The following is a 17,512-nucleotide window of genomic DNA, read 5'->3' as shown; positions in this document are numbered from 1 at the left end:
CCCTCTTAGTGGTGAGGGCTTGCATCACAGCCGAGTATTTCAGCTCCTCTTTACAAATCAGGCCTCTGTGGTCTAGCTTTGGAATGGGGAAGAGTTGGCTTCTATTTTGGGGAGCCTTCAGCCAAAACAGGCAGACAGAATCACACTTTAATATCTGTTGCATATGTTTATTGCTATTCCTGATTTATTGATTTTAGATATTATCTATTGATTCCTACTGTGGAGGATGAAGATATGGCCCTCTTACTTCACCCCAGGCCCCCACCTCTCTTCCCTCCATCCTCTCAGAACAGGTATATCATACTTTTTTGGTTAATTCAATGTAAATTATTTACCTGATTATGATTATGTATTATTTACTTCTAATCAAAGTGGCATATTGTGATGATGTTTCCTTCATTGTACGATTTTCCCGCCCAGAATTGAAATTTTTTAATTTTTAATTTTCCTAGTTTTCTATACTATCACCAGTTGTCCTCAAACTCCCCCATGAAATTAAACAGCTCCTCTGAAGAGTCTTTTCCACATAATCAAACATCCTGTGACTTACTGGTTTTAGTATTTTTTTTTTTCTGGAAACTTCTGTCCTTGGGTTTTCCATTCCTCTGTTGTCTCTAAACTAGTTATTCTTTAGGCCTGCTGCATAGCTGTGGTCTCAGACTTTGCTTTGTCTCTTTCCTATTTCCTGGACCTATTGCTTCTTTTAGGTTTATGTCTTCATTTTGCTGGGCACATCCTTCAGTAACTTCCTAAGAAAGGTGCATGGGAGGAACTTTTTAAAAGACTGCATATCTAAAAATGCCCTTGTTCTGCTCTCACAATTGATAACTTGGTTGGGTATAGAATTCCAGGTTGGAAAGGATTTTCCTCAGCATTTTGAAAGCATTGCTTTTAGGTTTACAGGTGCTGTTGAGAAGTCTAAATGCCTTTTTATTCCTAAATCTTTGACACAGCCTGTTTTCCCACTCTGAAAGGTTTTAAGGTCTATTCCAGTGTTAGTGCTTAATGACAGGGCTTTCTTTACCTTTTGTTCTGGGTATCTGGTGCTTCCCTTCCATGTGGAAACTTACATTTTCCAGTTTGGGGAAACATTCTTGTATTACGTCTTCCTTTCTATTTTCTCTTTTCTTTCTTCTGAAAAGTCCTATTAGTTAGATATCAGACTTCCTAAATCGAGCCTCTGGTTTTGTTTTTCTTTTTTTCTCCTATTTTCTGCTTCTGTCTTTTTTTGTTTTACATTCCTGGAGATTTCCTCCAATTTTATTTTCTAATAATTCTATTTAATTTTCAGCAATTTCTTCTGTCATATTTTTAGTCTAAGAGCTCTGCTGCTCTTTTCATGGGTAACTGTCATGACTGTTCTCTCTGAGATTATTCTAGTTGGGAGAAGGGGGTGAAGTTTTGTTTTGCTCCCTTCAGTATCTCTAGTTCCTTCAATCCTTCTTCCTCCTTGTTTTATGTTAGCAGTTTGTCTTAAATAAAATCTTTAGATTCATTCATATTTAAGAGTAAAGACTTGAAAACTGGCTAGGAGCTCTGTGTGCATGGCTGGGACTTACTAAGGAGTGGGCAACCCTGCAGCGTGACCAGCTATGAACCTTGGAGATCTCATGGAAAGGCCCTCCAAAGAGTAAATCTGTAGGTCTTTGGGGGAAGAGGGTAGGGAGGGGCAATTCCATTTCTCCAAAGAAAACTTCCCATCTCCTGCTTGGCTGTACCCCGAGTCCATATTCTCAGAGCTTCTGGTCTGCAGACCATCTTCATCTGTTTGCATCGCAGCCTTTCTCTTTCATCTTTCACCAGCCCCACTGTCCCAGGGCCCAGAACCTTTCTGGTTAAGTTTTTCTGTAGGCGAATCTCCTCCTAAAGGGAGGGTGGTGGTGTTTCCTGGTTTCCTGGAATAAGTGAGAGGACCTGGGATCAAACTGGTCTCTGCAGACCTTAAGCCCTGTGTCCACGCCTCCTTACCCACCACCTTCTGCCACACCTGGTGCCTCCAGGTCCTGGCTTTTTGGAGATTCTGGGGTCAAGGTCACTTCCTTCTCCTTGTTACCCTCTCTGCTGGCATTTGGTGTTCAGCTCTGTAAGTTCTCTTTTATCTCCTTTCCTTCTTCTAAAAAGATACTAACATTTCTAATCCAGCATTTCTCTTGGGCTTATTATTATTATTTCTTTGCCCTCATTTTAGAGATATTTGAAGAAGGATATGGGTTCAATCTACCACAGTTTAATAATTTATTATATTGTTATTAGTAGTAAATATGTTTATTCATACACACACATGAAAATACAAACATATTCAAGTGATCCAAAGATGAATAGTGAAAAAAGTCTCCTTCTTACCTTGTTCTTCAGTCCCTCCACAGAAGCACCCACAGCTAGCAGTTGCTTGTATATATGCTTCCAAAGAAAGTTCCTACACACATTCACATAGATACATACAAAAGCATGTAAGTAGAGATGAATGGATTTTCTTTTAAATCGGGAAAGTGATTTCTTTGCATGCCCCTGAAAAATATTCGTATTTTCAGTAAAGGGCAGTGCTTAACCCAAAGACATGAAACTCTTTCAGTTGGGTTTCAGGCTCCACTGCAGGTGGTAGACATTGTTAAGAGGTCTTTCAAGGGCCCTGTGTAGTTAGCCGCTTGCACCAAGGCCAGCTGTGGGTGTCGCTGTGGGTGCTGCTGTTGGCACACGCAGGGGACAGTTGTTGGTGGCCCTCGCCCACCTCTTGTGTGGCTTTCTTTATCATCCCTGTCTTCTCTCCTTCTATTTTGTCCTCTGTATTTCTTCCCGTTGTCACACTTTCCCTCTGGATGTGTTTAGCTGACTCATGGCTCCTGTGGCTGACCGTGGGGTTAAGGAAGTTATTTATCCTAGCTAAGGGGTACACCCTCATCTGGATGTCTCTTTGGGTTTTAAGAATAAATTGGCACCCTAGATGGGTATGCTTTCATCGTGCCCCTGGCTGAATAGATGCTATTAAGAAATAGCCCCAGAGGCATCCCTGAATATTTCAGGTGGGCTGCTTGTCCAGAGCACTGACATCAGTGTGACTCTTCGTCCCTGCAACAGGCCCTGCTGCTGCCAAACCAGACTTGATCTCAAAACTGGAGCGGAGAGCTGCACCCTGGATCAAGGACCCAAACGGGCCAAAGTGGGGGAAAGGCCGTGTTCCAGGTGGGTCCTGACCTGCTGAATTCCGAAGGCTATGTCCAGGCGCCCAGGCAGCGAGGGCAAGTCACACAGTGTTAGTTCAGCCCTCATCACGCTGGACCTGTTGTACACCAGGCCCTGTATTGAGTAAGAAACTGAGTAAGAAATTGAGTAAGAAACTAACCCTGCCTCATAGTGTAGAGTAGCCTGAGAAACTGGGACAGTTTAGGAAAATAGGGAGCTTTGATGAGCGGAAGTGAAACTGGGGCTGTGGTAGAGCTGATGGGGGAGGAACATGGTAGATACTGGTCATGAGGGGCCATGTGACCCACAGGCCTGCGAGCCTGTCCTCCCTTCTCCCCGCTCCTCTGGTATTTAGTGACGACACCGTTGGTCTGTGAGAGTCGGCTGTTTTGCACATCTCAGTCAGTAACTGACTGGCTGCTGGCTACGGTGTATACTTTTGTGCCCCCTTGTTTCTAAGGCTCACAAGACTTATGAACATTTAACCTTATTTTTTGTGGTGCCTTGAAGGAGGATTAAAACCATCCAATAGCATGTATGGCCAAGGTAGTTAATTAAGCTTATTAGCATCTGATGTCACATGATCCCAGAGTAGCTGTGTGGCTAGAGATGGGGAGGCTGGCTGAAGAATCCACAGGAATTAGCAAACAACTCTTAGGGAGCCAGACTGCATTTCATAGAAAACAGCGGGGAAGGTTTTAAATAGAAGCCACTAGTGATTTCTAGAAAGGCAGATCACATTCATCTTCTCTGCTTTGCATAAGGAGTACTTACTGAATTGGGATGTCTTAGCTGATAGGAGGCTGCAGAGTTCTGGGCAGCAAAACCAAGCGCAATTTGATTTGCTCCCAAGGGAAAAAGAAGAAGATGGTGGCTGTAAGTGAGGCACACACACAGGCCCCGGCTGGAGAATCTGCATTGCTTCCAGCTCCTTCTGTGGAGATGTGCACCCGCTACTGTGGTCCCAGCCTTTGTGAAGTACAAGTAGACGGACAAAGGAAAATCAAGAGGACGTACAGACCCCGCTCAATTCAGAGGTCGTGGTTTGGGCAGTTCCCGTGGTTAGTAATTGACCCAAAAGAGAGCAAGCTCTTCTGCTCAGCTTGCAAAGAAAGACCCAGTCTCCACGACAAATCATCCCGGTTAGTCCGAGGTTACACGGGCCCTTTCAAAGTGGAGACTTTGAAGTACCATGAAGTTAGCAAAGCACACAAGCTCTGTGTCAACACTGTGGAAGTCAAGGAAGATTCCCCACAGGCTGCCCTAGTCCCTGAGATCTCCAGTGACCTGATGGCCAACATGGAACATTTTTTCAATGCCGCTTACTCCATCGCATACCACTCGAGGCCCCTGAACGACTTTGAGAAGATCCTGCAACTCCTTCAAAGCACCGGGACCATGATTTTGGGCAAGTACCGAAATCGCACCGCCTGCACTCAGTTCATCAAATACATCTCTGAGACTCTGAAGAAGGAGATCCTCCAGGATGTCCGGAACTCCCCGTGTGTGAGCGTGTTGCTGGACAGCTCCACAGACGCCTTCGACCAGTCCTGTGTGGGCATTTACGTCCGCTACTTTAAGGGGGTGGAGGTGAAAGAGTCTTACATCACCCTGGCCCCACTCTACAGCGAGACAGCGGATGGATACTTTGAGACCATCATCTCTGCCCTGGATGAACTGGACATCCCCTTCCGGAAGCCTGGCTGGGTGGTGGGCCTGGGAACCGATGGCTCAGCCATGCTGAGCTGCGGAGGAGGCCTGGTGGAGAAGTTCCAGGAGATCATACCCCAGCTGCTGCCGGTGCACTGTGTGGCCCACCGGCTACACCTGGCCGTGGTAGACGCCTGTGGGGGCATTGACCTGGTCAAGAAGTGTGACCGGCACATCCGGACCGTCTTCAAATTTTATCAGTCCTCGAACAAAAGACTGAATGAGCTGCAGGCGGGCGCGGCTCTGCTGGAGCAGGAAATCATCCGCCTGAAGGACCTGAACGCTGTCAGGTGGGTGGCCAGCAAGAGGCGCACCCTGCACGCACTCGTTGCAAGCTGGCCCACCCTGGCCGGGCACCTCCAGAGCGTGGCGGATGCAGGAGGCCAGGTCGGGCACCGGGCCAGGGGCATGCTGAAGCTGGTGAAGAGCTTCCACTTCATCAAGTTCTGCCACTTCCTCTTGGACTTCCTGAGCATCTATAGGCCCCTGTCCGAGGTGTGCCAGAAGGAGATGGTGCTGATTACGGAGGTGAACTCTGCGCTGGGGCGGGCCTATGGAGCACTGGAGACCCTCCGTCACCAGGCAGGACCCAAGGAGGAAGAGTTCAATGCCAGCTTCAGGGATGGGCGGCTTCACGGCATCTTCTTGGACCAAATGGAAATGGCAGAACAGCGGTTCCAGGCGGACAGGGAAAGAATGATCCTGACAGGGATTGAATACCTCCAGCAAAGGTTTGACAGGGACCGTCCCCTGCAGCTCAAGAACATGGAGGTGTTTGACACCATGGCCTGGCCAAGTGGCGTGGAACTTGCCAGTTTTGGAAATGATGATATTCTCACCCTAGCCAGGTATTTTGAGCTCTCGCTCCCCCCAGGATACAGTGAGGAAGCACTCCTGGAGGAGTGGCTGGGCCTGAAGGCCATTGCCAAGAACCTCCCTTTCTCCATGCTGTGCAAGAACGCCCTGGCCCAGCACTGCCACTTCCCCTTGCTGAGCAGGCTCATAGCTGTGGTGGTCTGCGTGCCCATCTCCACCTCCTGCTGTGAGCGGGGATTCAGTGCCATGAACCGGATCAGGACCGATGAGAGGACCAAGCTCTCCAACGAGGTGATCAACATGCTCATGATGACAGCGGTGAATGGCGTGGCAGTCACAGAGTATGACCCCCAGCCCGCCATCCAGCACTGGTACCTGACTTCCTCAGGCCGGCGTTTCAGCCATGTCTACACCTGTGCACAAGTGCCACCCCGCTCCCACACAAGTAAGTAACCCGTGGTGGAGCCCCTGGATGTGGGAAAGCAAAGGAAGAGATCCTACCTCCCCAATCCCATGCTGAGTGCGAAGCCTGGTAGCGTCTGATGAAGTCAGCCATCGCACTAGGCCTGGTCCAAGGTGTCCGCTGAGCTTCCACAGTGTACCCAGCCCTTTGCTAGACCAGTGGGTGCTTGAGACGGCACACCTATCCTCGAGGAGCTTATGACTGAGCTGGAGAGGCAGGACATACACACTGCAGGCAGCAGGGCAGAGCGCATAGAGCAGGAATTTCCAAGCAAGTTGGCCGAGGTTCAAGCTCCAGTCCTGCCGCTGACTAGCATGTGACCTCGGGCAGCTTCATCTCTTTGTGCTTTGGTTTTTCATCTGTAAAGTGAGTGAAGAGCTGTGAAGTGCTCAGAACAATGTCTGGCAGGTAGTGCCGATGGCACTCTTAAAAGGTGAAGGCCACCACCGGAAATGATGGGAGGACTGGACACATTAGGGCAGAGATACTACATTCCCGGTGGGGGTGTGTAGATTCTGTTGAGAGAAGAGGTCAGTGCAGGTCTGAGGGGCTGCGAGGAAGGTACCAGCGGAGGAGAAGTTCGGGGTGTTTCAGGCAGAGGAGGAGTCAGTGGGGAGAACCACCTCACTAGCTCGGAGGGCCGGGGCGGGGGGGGACTAGGCTTGAAGAGGAAGCAATATTATACTGGAGGGCAAGTCACTGAACGTCTTAAGCAAGAAAGGTTCCTCTTTTCAAGCAGTCACTGAACACCAAAGAAAATCAAAGAGCGTCTCCAGGCTATTCCTGTCTTACTGAACAGTGACCGAGCCAGGACTTTTCTCTCTGGATGTCTTCTGATAGCTGTTCCTATTGCTCTGCTCTCATTTTCCCTCGGAGTCTGTGGTCGTCAGCAGTGGACTGGCCTCAGGGTTGACAGAGGCTCTGTAGGAAGTAGGCTGGCCCCGGACCTGCTGCTGAGCGGTGGGTGGAGGGGGGTCCGTAGAAGTGGAGAGAAGAAGGGAGGGTGATTCCAAGACAAGGCTCCTTCACCCGTCCATTTGCTGAGTGAGTTGCTTTCTGTGCCCAGCCCATGGGGATGAAGGAGAAGATGCCACCGGGCGGGTCCTTTGGCGGGTTGTAATCACAGGGACAGTGGGACTAGTAAATCTGAAGCAAACAGAGAACACTACCAGATTTTAGACAATAAAGCCTTCCTTCGCAGGCAGTTTCTCATCCTCAGCTCTGTTGACATTCGGGGTCAGATAACTTCATTGTGGGGGCCCATCCTGTGCACTGCGGGAGCTTTAGCCTGGCCGTCCCTGGCCCTTCCCACTACATACTCACTGGATACCCGTAGCACCCTCCCAGTTGGAGCAAGCAAAGATGTCTCCGGACACTGCCGAATGTCCCCTGGTGGGCAGAATCACCCCCAGTGAGATCCGCTGTCCTGGGTGGAAGAGCCCGCAGAGTGGGAATAGGTCAGGCCTGCCAAGAGTAGCCGTTGTCCTGTCTCCGGCCTCTTCTGCCATGATGTTTTCACCAAACGTACCTTGGGGCACAGCTGGATGTGGGGAGTGGTTATCATCTAATCTGTTTCCTCTGTCTGATTGTGCGTTCCCTTTCCTCCTGCATGAGGGGCTGGGCTCAGGAAAGAGAAGATGGGAGCACTCTGTGTGGAGGAGGCCGTGACCCAGAAGCCGCCCATTCCGTCCTATAGGGGACCAGTGGAGATCCTGAAGGACTGCATCCTGGACCCTCCCAACAGACTCCTGGGTTCCCATCCCGGCCAAGAGGCCCCCACACTGTCCTGATCAAGAGCTCTGGTCGAAGCAGGCATCGTAGGGATCGCCTTGGAGACCCCCATGCTGCCCTGGCCCTTGTGATCACGATGACAGGCCCTCTGAGAGTCTTGGCTGCCACAGAATCTTCATTTGGTGGGGACTCTAAGCACCAGGAGGTGGGCAGTGAGAAGATAGTTAAGCCCACATCTCAGAGAGGCAGGAGGCATGCAGCCTGTTCGCCAAGGCCCTTCCCTTAGCAGAGCTGCAACCTCACAGCACTTAATACGCAGAAAGGTTCTTATCTCAAGCTCATTTTTAAGGTGCTTCAGGAAATAATCCCATCATGGAAGATTTTGCCCCATGTTCTGGTGGCCAGAGGACTTTTCTGAGGTGGGAGAGATGGTTAGGGGCAGGGCTTAAGCCCCTAGATAGTTAGGGAGCGTTCCAGGAGGCCGCTCGCCGCCCCAGAGGCATGGAGAAGGCATGTGGTAAGGGATAGAGGATGACCAGGTCCAGGGGGAGCTGGCCTGGATCTGTCACCATGGCTCCATGGCAGAAGCCAGGAAGCTTCAACTTCAAATGGGAGACATCAGAGAATTTCTCTACCTCCTCCCAGGGCCTTCCTGTAGGGTGAGGCAAGCAGAACCCCTTTGCACAGAGCACTCGAGAAAGATTATCCCCTTGCAGCTCCAGAATGGGAGGAGTGTTTCCCAGGAGGGAGCCTGCCACGTCCCTCCAGTCACAGCCTTGTAGCACGCTGAGCTCGGGTTTTGTACGGAGCAGAGCAGACAGGACAAGTGTGTACTGGGGAGGCTTGGGCTCCAGTCCCAACTCTGCTGCAGGCAGTGGTTCAACCATGATTTCTGTGCCTCCGTTTCCCTGTCCATGAAGTGGCAGCAGAGACTCCAAGTGCCCAGGCTGCTGTAGGGCTCAGGAAGGTCTCAAACACACCTCGGGCTGCAGAGGGCACTGGGCTGCCTTCAGCCCTTGTCCTTGTCCCTCGCCACCGACGTCCTTGTGGGAAGAAGTGCTCTCTAAACATGCCGTCAGCATCATGGTCTAGTTCATGCTTCCCAGGGTTGCTGTGGGGACCAGCTTGGAAGTCAGTAGAGGTGTTTGTTTAAATATGCTCCACCCAGACCTGCCTGATCGGATCCCAGGCACCAGGGCTCAGTGACTGGCTATTTTCAGCCAGGCCCCCCAGGAACTTCTTGGGCTCACTCAAGCTTGAGAATCACTACCCTGGAGGCACAGAAGGGTGTCCCACACTGTCTGGTTCCTGTTGCCCTCTCCCATTTCTCCTTCCTCCCTGAAGTAAAGCACTTTTCCCTCCAGGGAGGCTGCTTTGGGGTAGGCTCCTAGGCTGCTTACCTGGCTGGGGATGATGTAGTGTCTGGGTCCCGCCTTCCTAACCACAGGTGGGAAATGAAGTGGGGTTAGAGGGAAGGCCTTCTGTGCCGCTGCCTCCCTCTTGTGTTAGACAGGCTGGAAGTAGTGCTCTGTCCTGGCCTTGCCGTCCAGCTCCCTGCTCTACGCTGCAGGTCAACCAGTGGTCTGTCCACTTCCCATCTCTAGAAGTTGCTGAGAGCCCCTGAGATGCTGGTATCAGAGTGTCTCACTGTGGGGCAGAATCCCTGGTTCCCGGTGTTTTCTGACTCTCCCTCCCCTTCTCCCCCGGAGCACTTAGCCTTAGCGCCATTGCTTTCCTGTTTTCTTCAGCTTCAAGCCAGAATTCTGTTCTCACTTTCTGCCTTTTACCTTGTGGAACTATCTCCCTGCCAGCCCCTGGTCCTGGGGCCTGAGGGGTACCACGGGCCCTTGGAGCTGGAGCTCTGGTGGTCCATACAGCCAAGATGGAGTCCAGGCCTCTCTCCCCCATTCACATAGGTTTCTACGGGGAGTTTAGAACTCTGTACTACGCCAGGTGCTACAGGTGCAAATGGTGGGGTGGAAGAAAGAAGGACCCTTTAAAGTAGGGGTTATAACCTACACCCTATCCATAGGGATTCAAATTGAGGTGACTTTCTAGCTGGCCTCATTCCTGTGGCTTCTTCCCTCCTTTAAGAATCCTTAGATCAAGGTCACAAGCAATGCTGTGTGAGTTCTAGACACACACACACACACACACACACACACACACAATTCCTACCCAGGTCTAGGCATGGAGGTGGGGCCCATGTAGGGATGCACCCTGCCCCTCCACATCTGGGCCCTGAGGAAGCCTCTAATGCCAGCTTGTGAAAAAGTTGGGCCCCTTGGAGGGGGTGACTGAAAATACTATTTCATAAGGATTTGCACTACCCAGGTTTCTCCAGGGGCACAGGCATGCCCTGGATCCCCTCTGTTAGCTAATGGCAGAGAGGATGACTGATGATTTTGTGCAGGACCTCAAGGCTGAAGTGTGGTGAGACCTTTTGCCAGGGTTGGCCTCTTTGTTTTGTTTTAAGAGACTTGCTGTGTTTCAGACCCTACGGCCTGGAGAGCCTTCCTGTTTTGCCTCACAAAGAAAACAGGCTGAAGGGCACTGGGAATAGGAGCGAACTGCCTTTGGTGTCCACCCTCATCCTCTACCTGTAATCTCTAGACTGATGCCCACAGGGCCCAGCGTTCTGAATGACCAGCATTATAACTGACAGTTTGAGTTCAACAGCCAAAGACCAGGCTGGAGGGAGAGGCCTCAGCCCTGTCCTAGCCAGACATGTTTGAGTGTAGTTCTGCTCGTCCCTTTGCTTCTGGAGAAGACCAGGTTGAGTTCCTAGGGTGCTAAGTATTTAGCAGGACAGTGTGCAGATTAGCCATTCCCCTCATCCAGGTGTCTGTTAGCCAAGGTCACCCTAGGTGATGGGCCCAGGGATGTCCTCTCCTCCTCTGGTTTCAAAGATGTGCAAATGAGGTTTAAAAAACCATGTTGGATTCTCAGCCTTTTGCTATCTGAATAAAGCAGAGTTTATTTCGACACATGCCTCTGTCCTGTAAATCAGGAACTTGGAAACTGGAGGCGCTGATTGATCAAAGCTAATTATATTTGGCTCCTCTGAAAGCCCGGCCCCGCCTCTGAGTGACGGGCTGGCGCGCCTGCGCAAGTTGAGTTGGCTGAAAGCGCTCCTCTGGGAGGCCGGGTCCTGCTGCGCATGCTCGGCCTGCTTCCCTGCCCGGAGCTGCGCGCACAGGAGCACCTGCAGCTCTGACCTGCATCCCTCGCCCGGCCATGACCGCGCACTCCTTCGCCCTCCCGGTCATCATCTTCACCACGTTCTGGGGCCTCATCGGCATCGCCGGGCCCTGGTTCGTGCCGAAAGGACCTAACCGCGGGTAAGGATCGCGCGCGGCCTTGCCTCCCTGCGGACCCCTCCCCGGCCGGGCCCACCCCTTCCCCCGGGCGGCGGCGGCCCGCAGTGCAGCGAGCACTGGCCGAGGCACGCGCGGCGCCCCATTCCTCCTCCCAGGTCTGCAGTGGGCCGCGTTCAGCCGGGAGCTGGGAGCAGGCAGGCTGTCGGGGCCAAAGAGTAGAGACGGTCGTGCATTAGAAAGGTGGAGACAGCCGCGGGCACCTCCTCCCGCCAGTAAAGGTAAAGGCTATGGCTAGGCGCTGGTGCAGTTTGTCTACTCCTGCCCAGCTGTGACCTTGAGCATTTGTCACCCCTTCAAGCCTCGCTTTTGTCTTAGGTAATTGGGGGTTGTGATGATACCTGCCTTTTAAGGCTGCTGTGAAGATGACACGAAATATTGTATATAAAATTCTTAATGCATGGCACATATTATGTTAAATAATTTTTAGCCGGTATCATTGCTTTTTGAAGGTCCCCCAGCAGATTTCTGTACCTGTTGCACCATTCACCAGTTTCTGCTTTATATAATCTTCAGTTGTAAAGTGCTCTGTCTCCTGATTACAAGTTCCTTGAGGTGGAAAATTGTTTTGTTCACCACTGTATACCCAAGTGCCCAGCACAGGACAGATTCACCGTTCTTAGTTATGTTAAAAGAATGGATTCGATGCTAATTTCTCTGGCAGCAACTTCGCGTGCTTTATTTAGATCAGAGGTCATAGGGCCTGGTCTGGGTTAGGTTTAGCTTTGGCTGAAGGCTGCTTGGGCATATGGGTGTTGCCTCTGTTCTTCAAGATCTGAGGGGCTAAGGTTGCACGGCTTCACTTTGTAAACCAGTTTAGTTCCTCACCTCTCCTGCAAAACTTGGTGAGTTCTTCTGTCTAACTGAAGTCTCTCTTGCTGCATTTAAAGCCTCTGTCTCCAGTCTTTGAGTGAACTCAGTGTAGCTAGGCCCCGTTCTCATTGTAACTGCTCACTTAGTCTCAGAGATGGCTCACAGGCTCCGTGCTTCTTGCCCTGTCTTCTGTCTCCCTTCCCCTTGCCCAGTGAAATTTGAATTCCAGAGATCACTCCACGGTGGGTTGCTGCAGATGCAGCCCTGTATGGTATCTTTTCCCAACATGTCTACTCTACGATGGAGAAATAGTAGGTGATGGAGAAGGAAGACAGGTAAAGGGAAAGATTCATAATGTAACTTGGATATGGTCAAGGTTGACCTCCCCGTAAGGTGACGCTGGGAGTTTTTATTTTCCATCTTGCAATTCTCACCCCAAGTAGACCTCAGCCTCCTTGTGTTCAGGTGGCATCGGAAAGGCCAACGGAAAAAAGGCTGGCACCAGGAGCTCTTTCTCTGGCCCCGGCCAGTCCTCCTAAGGGCTCTGGTTCCACCTGCCCTGACCTGACGGCCTCTTCCATTGCAGAGTGATCATCACCATGCTGGTGGCCACCGCCGTCTGCTGTTACCTCTTGTAAGTACTGCTCTCCCCTGCTCAAAGTCAGTGGGTGCCTTTGTCCTCCCTTCTTTCCTCCTCTCCCAGCCCTGCTCTCCCCTCTGTCCTGGTCCTGACACTTTCAGGTCTTGAAAGGCCGAGTAAAACACAGAAGACGAGGTGGTGTGCAGTGGCAGAGTGATGAGCTGGAAGTCATGAACTCTGGGTTCTGGTTCCAAATGTATCACCTGACAAGCTTTGTAATGTCCAAGGCGCCAGTTTTCTCATCTGTGAAATGAGCCAGTGCTTTTTATGCCTGACTGGGCATCAGAATCACCCGGAGAGATTGTAAAACACAGCTTGCAGGGCTCCCCCTGCAGCCACTAAACCACAGTTCTCAAGATCTGCACTTGGGAATCTGTATTTTTAGTGCTTGCCCCTGGGTGATTGTGATGCAGCCAGTTTAGAACCACTGGATGAACAGAGGTCTTCAAACTTGGAAAAGGTCCCTGGGAGATAGGGAAACATTCCAAGAGATGTGAGTACGAGGACAGTGTGAGGGAATCCACTTCCAGGGTCCTCATGTCCAGATGTTCCCTTTCTAAAGCTGCCATTGTGATAGCCGCTCCTCTTTTACAAAAAAAGACACCCTGCCATCCGTCCCCAATCCTTCTGTGTTAGGTTTCTCCATGTTAAATCATCCTGGCTGCCAAACTGAGGAATAAGTCCAAGTTCTGGCTTTGAGGGTGGCCTCTCTCCTAATCGGTTCAGCCACATTAAGCCTTTTTGGCTTCTCACCTTCCTGGGTCTCATACACTACTTTTATGTGTTAAGCTTGGCATAGTTGGTATATTCTGAATCCAGAACAATCAGGACAGGTAACATGATGAGAAGCTGATTCTTTAAAAGGTAATATTATTTTAAAAGTAACTGGAATATTTCTCAGGACTGCCAAATTTGTCAAAATACGTAGAATAAAACCCACATTTAAAAAAATTTACATGACTAATTTCAGATTTGGTACATGTTATGTAGTTAAAACCTGTTTTATCTAATTAGATTATGAACTATTTATTCCTATTAGTGAATTCTCTCTTGTTTCACTTTATATAATATTTAATATTTTCTACCTATTAATGAAAAAATAAAACTTGTAAAAAATAATGATGACTGTTAGATGTTAGCTTAAATACATAGGGACATACAGTGTTTCAGAATTCTTCCTGACAGAGAGCATCTCTACGGTCCTGTCTCTGTGTTGCTTCTTGGTTCTTCGGACCTTGGCAGAATGTCTCCATCTGACCCAAGCAGGACCTCAGAGGGGCTCAGAGACCGGGACATAGAGGATGGTGCCTGGGAACATGGGGAGGCGGAGTGTACAAACATCAAGTCAACATGTGGGAAAGGGAGACTGGGCTGCAGATTGGATGCACACAGTCAGGTGGGACCACGTCTAGAAATTACATGCTCAGAATAGTACGATGATAAGTGGGCAGTGATTTCTGACAGCTTCCTGGGCATCAGGCACGTGCCCGGCTGCTGTGGGGGATTCACGGGTGAGAAGAGCTGACCCTTCCTGCAAAACCAGACCGAGCACCGCAGTACCATCACCTAAGGCATGTAAAGTCACCCACCTCCAGAGGCCTTGGGGGCCTGCCACTGTGGCAAGCGCAGTCACAGTGATGGGGCCCAGGCCCCCCCCCGAGATGTGATGTGCAGCCTGCTGATGGGCCCTGAGAGCTCACTGGCCTGAAGGACAGTCCCTGTCCTGTCCTCAGCAGGCCTGGGAGTGGGGCTCTTGGTGTTCAGTTCCACACATCGGGGTAGTTCCTTCATCTTGCTCCTAAAAGGCAGTGGTTCTGACATGCCTGCCATCAGCCCAGCCTTGTCCTGCTCCAAGTGCAGGTTGGAGGGGCCCGGACCAGAAACGTATTAGGGCACAGCTGCGAGTTGCTCCCTAGGTGCTGCTGGAGGCTGTCTTTCCTCTTGCCTAATCCCAGGTCCAGCCTGATTCAGTGATCCTATAAATCTACAAAATATCAAGTCATACCAAGCCTAAACCCAAACCCACACGCCCCAGACAGAGCCTCCGTGCTGGCTGCAGTGTGGATGGCTCGGCGGGACCCTTCACTCTGGAAGCCAGACCCTTCGTCTGTTGGGTTGGTCACTTGACCAGCGGCCTGATGTGAGGGGTGCATGGCAGTTCCTTGCATCCAGGCTCACCCTCGCTCTGCTGTCCCTGGCAGCTGGCTCATCGCCATCCTGGCTCAGCTCAACCCCCTGTTTGGGCCCCAGCTGAAGAATGAGACCATCTGGTATGTGCGCTTCCTGTGGGAGTGACCGCTGCCGCTTCGGCCCCAGGTACCATGGGGCGGCGGGCAGGGTGGGGAAGGGCCCCAGGAGGAAGAGCCCGGGCAGGGTTGTTATAAGAGTTTGTGCTGGATTCAGGCATTCATTTATTAAGAAAAAAAAGTGCTAAGCACCTGCTCCCTCCCCACCTGGTGCTGTGCTGGGATGGATGGAAGACTGGAGTCCCTGGGGAGCACAGCTGCCCAGCCCGCTTGTGGGTTTGCAGACCACAGAGAGGCGGCCGGGAACGCAGTCTGTTGTGAGTGGGGGGAGGGCTGGGGCACCGGAGCCCTGAGACGCTACCCAGGCAGAGGGATGTTTGAGGTAAGCTGGGTGACCAACTCAGGCTCTCCATGGAGGGGTTGGGGGAGGGGGTCTCCACGGCGAGGAGGTGACTCTTTCATGTGATGTGATTTTCAGGTGTCCCAGCGCTCTGGATCACCTTGGCTCCACCGCCCCTGATGACCCTTTTGTCACCCCCACAGCTGTGTCCTGGTTCCTCTGTGCACCCTCCTTCAAGGCCTCCCTGGTTCTGGAAAGTCCCACCTTCCCAGCCAGTCTGGGCCTCAGGAAGCCCTGAGCTCAGAGTCAAGCTGGCGCAGGAGATACCCAGCCCTCTGGTGCCACTGCCCCCTCCCATGTAGATACTGCCTGGGAGCCTACCTTTTACAAAAGGGGGCGGCCCAGGGAAGGCCATGTGCCCTGTGGAGAAGGGGCATCCAGCCCAGGTGCTCTGAGCCTGGGATGGGCCAGGCCGGAGAGGAAGCCCTGGGTGAGGAGTCAGGGGACCAGTTATGTCAGCCTGGCCACCATCCTGCTGTGTGACCCCAGGAAGCATCTGCCCGCGTGGGCCTCCTCACCCATGAGCTGGAGGGGCTCGATCGGGGTGTGTCAAAGGCCTTTATTGGAGTTCTTTAATTTTCTGACACATGTAGATGTGAAGTGTGTGAAAATGTTGAAATAATGGAAAAACATTCGCACACAAAAAAGCAACATAGTCTCTTGGGTCAGGATTGAAACCTGTATGTTTAGCATCTTTTATAGTTACAGTCACTTAAATTGGCTTGCTCAGAAAGTGGTATATCCTCAGAGTATTCTGTTCCGCCTTCCCTACCTGGGCCTCCTCGTCTGTGGACAAGCTGTCTCCCCGCCCAGAGGCTTCGTCTGAGCACTGCGTGAGCCGGGAGAAAGGGAAGGCAGCTCCTGCCCCAGGCCTGGCCTCTCCCTCATTTGGCTGCAGTGGGGGTAGATTCAGAGCCCCTCACGGCAGCACATACGTCACCTGGAGCTAGAGAGGGTGGGGAGACAGGTATAGGTGAGCTGTGGGTGGCACCGTGGGCCCCTGGGCCCACCCTGGCTCCTGAGGCCAGCACCAGACCTATCCTGCGGAGTGGCCGGGCTCTGTGCTGGGATGCTGAGGGGTGGAGGAGCACCTGCCTGGCGAGGGCGTCAGACCAGAGCAAACCTAGGACCCCTAGCTCATGGCCTCACTTCTCCCAGGAGAGGTGGAGCTGAGATCTCAGACACTTGCCTGCAGTCCCAGAGCTAACTGGAGTCCCCTGACTCTACTCTGCCGCCTTTCCTCCCAGGGGGAAGGAGCCAGTATCTGTATATATTGACTGTTTATTAGACTGGCATTCTATTTGGTGGGTGTCATTTTTGGGAACAGTGGTAGAAGGTGACACATCTCACCTGGATTTCTTGGCTCTGGGCTTGGCCTGTTGCTCAGATTGGGGCCTCCCTTTGACATCCCACCCAACCCCTTTCAAACTCCCTTCCTGTGCTGACCTCTGTGGGCCTCCTGGAGTGGGGGGTGTCGAGTCTGGATTGTACTGGAAACCTGACCCGTGTCTAGTGACTCACGCGTGGTGGGGGAATTACTGTTTGTTTGGTGGCAGAGTCCTGGCTGAGGCTGCTCTTCCTCTGCCCACCCGCTTCCCATTCCCTCAGTGTGTGGATCTGGGGGACAGGAAAGGGGACTGGCAGCTGCTTGGAGCTGCAGCTCTGGGACGTGGATACTGAGAACTGCATTTTCCTGAGACCAGAGGAGACTGGATGCTGCCCAGAACTAGGCCTGGCAGGAGGAGGAAGACAGAGGACTCATTCAAATGGAAACTTGACCACCATTGTCCGTGTCCCGGATTACAGAGCATGTGGTTCCTGGGGCTCTGCAATAAAGCAGGTCCCCAACATTCCGGAGTGTGGTCTGCCTCATTCCTAAATACCCAAGGGCTCTGCGCTGGGCTTGAGTGAGGATCAGCTTCCAGGCAGAGTGAGGAGAGGGAGCTGGCACTCTGAGGCCAGAGAGTGTAGCTCATGGGAGGCGCTACAGAGTGTGGGGGTAGGAGTTGCACAGGGGAGGAACCGGGAGAAATGAGGAAGGACCACTGAGGGCCTGAACACTGAGGAGTCTGGGTTGATCCAAGGGAATGTGGAGCCACAAAAAGGTTCGGAAGCAGGGTTGTCACATGACCCCAC

At 51.8% G+C, this 17,512-nt stretch overlaps 2 protein-coding genes across 2 annotated transcripts in view; both read left to right on the top strand.

Moving 5' to 3' along the window:
* ZNF862 (zinc finger protein 862) overlaps nucleotides 1–10,885 on the top strand; it is a 28,817-nt gene extending 17,932 nt beyond the window's left edge. The window contains exons 6-8 of the mRNA XM_074366804.1: nucleotides 3,076–3,180; nucleotides 4,034–6,151; nucleotides 7,784–10,885. Of these exons, the coding sequence (XP_074222905.1) occupies nucleotides 3,076–3,180; nucleotides 4,034–6,151; nucleotides 7,784–7,959 (2,399 nt within the window). The 3' untranslated portion in view covers nucleotides 7,960–10,885. The remainder of the gene's footprint in view (nucleotides 1–3,075; nucleotides 3,181–4,033; nucleotides 6,152–7,783) is intronic.
* A 98-nt stretch (nucleotides 10,886–10,983) lies between these two features.
* On the top strand, nucleotides 10,984–17,226 carry ATP6V0E2 (ATPase H+ transporting V0 subunit e2). Its single transcript, XM_010954840.3, has 4 exons — nucleotides 10,984–11,241; nucleotides 12,677–12,724; nucleotides 14,932–15,046; nucleotides 15,455–17,226. Exons 1-3 carry the CDS (start codon nucleotides 11,138–11,140, stop codon nucleotides 15,023–15,025), a joined length of 246 nt encoding a protein of 81 aa, XP_010953142.1. The 5' UTR covers nucleotides 10,984–11,137; the 3' UTR covers nucleotides 15,026–15,046; nucleotides 15,455–17,226.
* The last annotated feature ends 286 nt before the right edge of the window (nucleotides 17,227–17,512 follow it).

The sequence above is a fragment of the Camelus bactrianus genome, chromosome 7 (assembly GCF_048773025.1).
Source record: "Camelus bactrianus isolate YW-2024 breed Bactrian camel chromosome 7, ASM4877302v1, whole genome shotgun sequence".
NCBI lineage: Eukaryota > Metazoa > Chordata > Mammalia > Artiodactyla > Camelidae > Camelus > Camelus bactrianus.
Note: the sequence above shows the minus strand (reverse complement) of the source record. Positions and strands in the feature narration are given on the sequence as shown.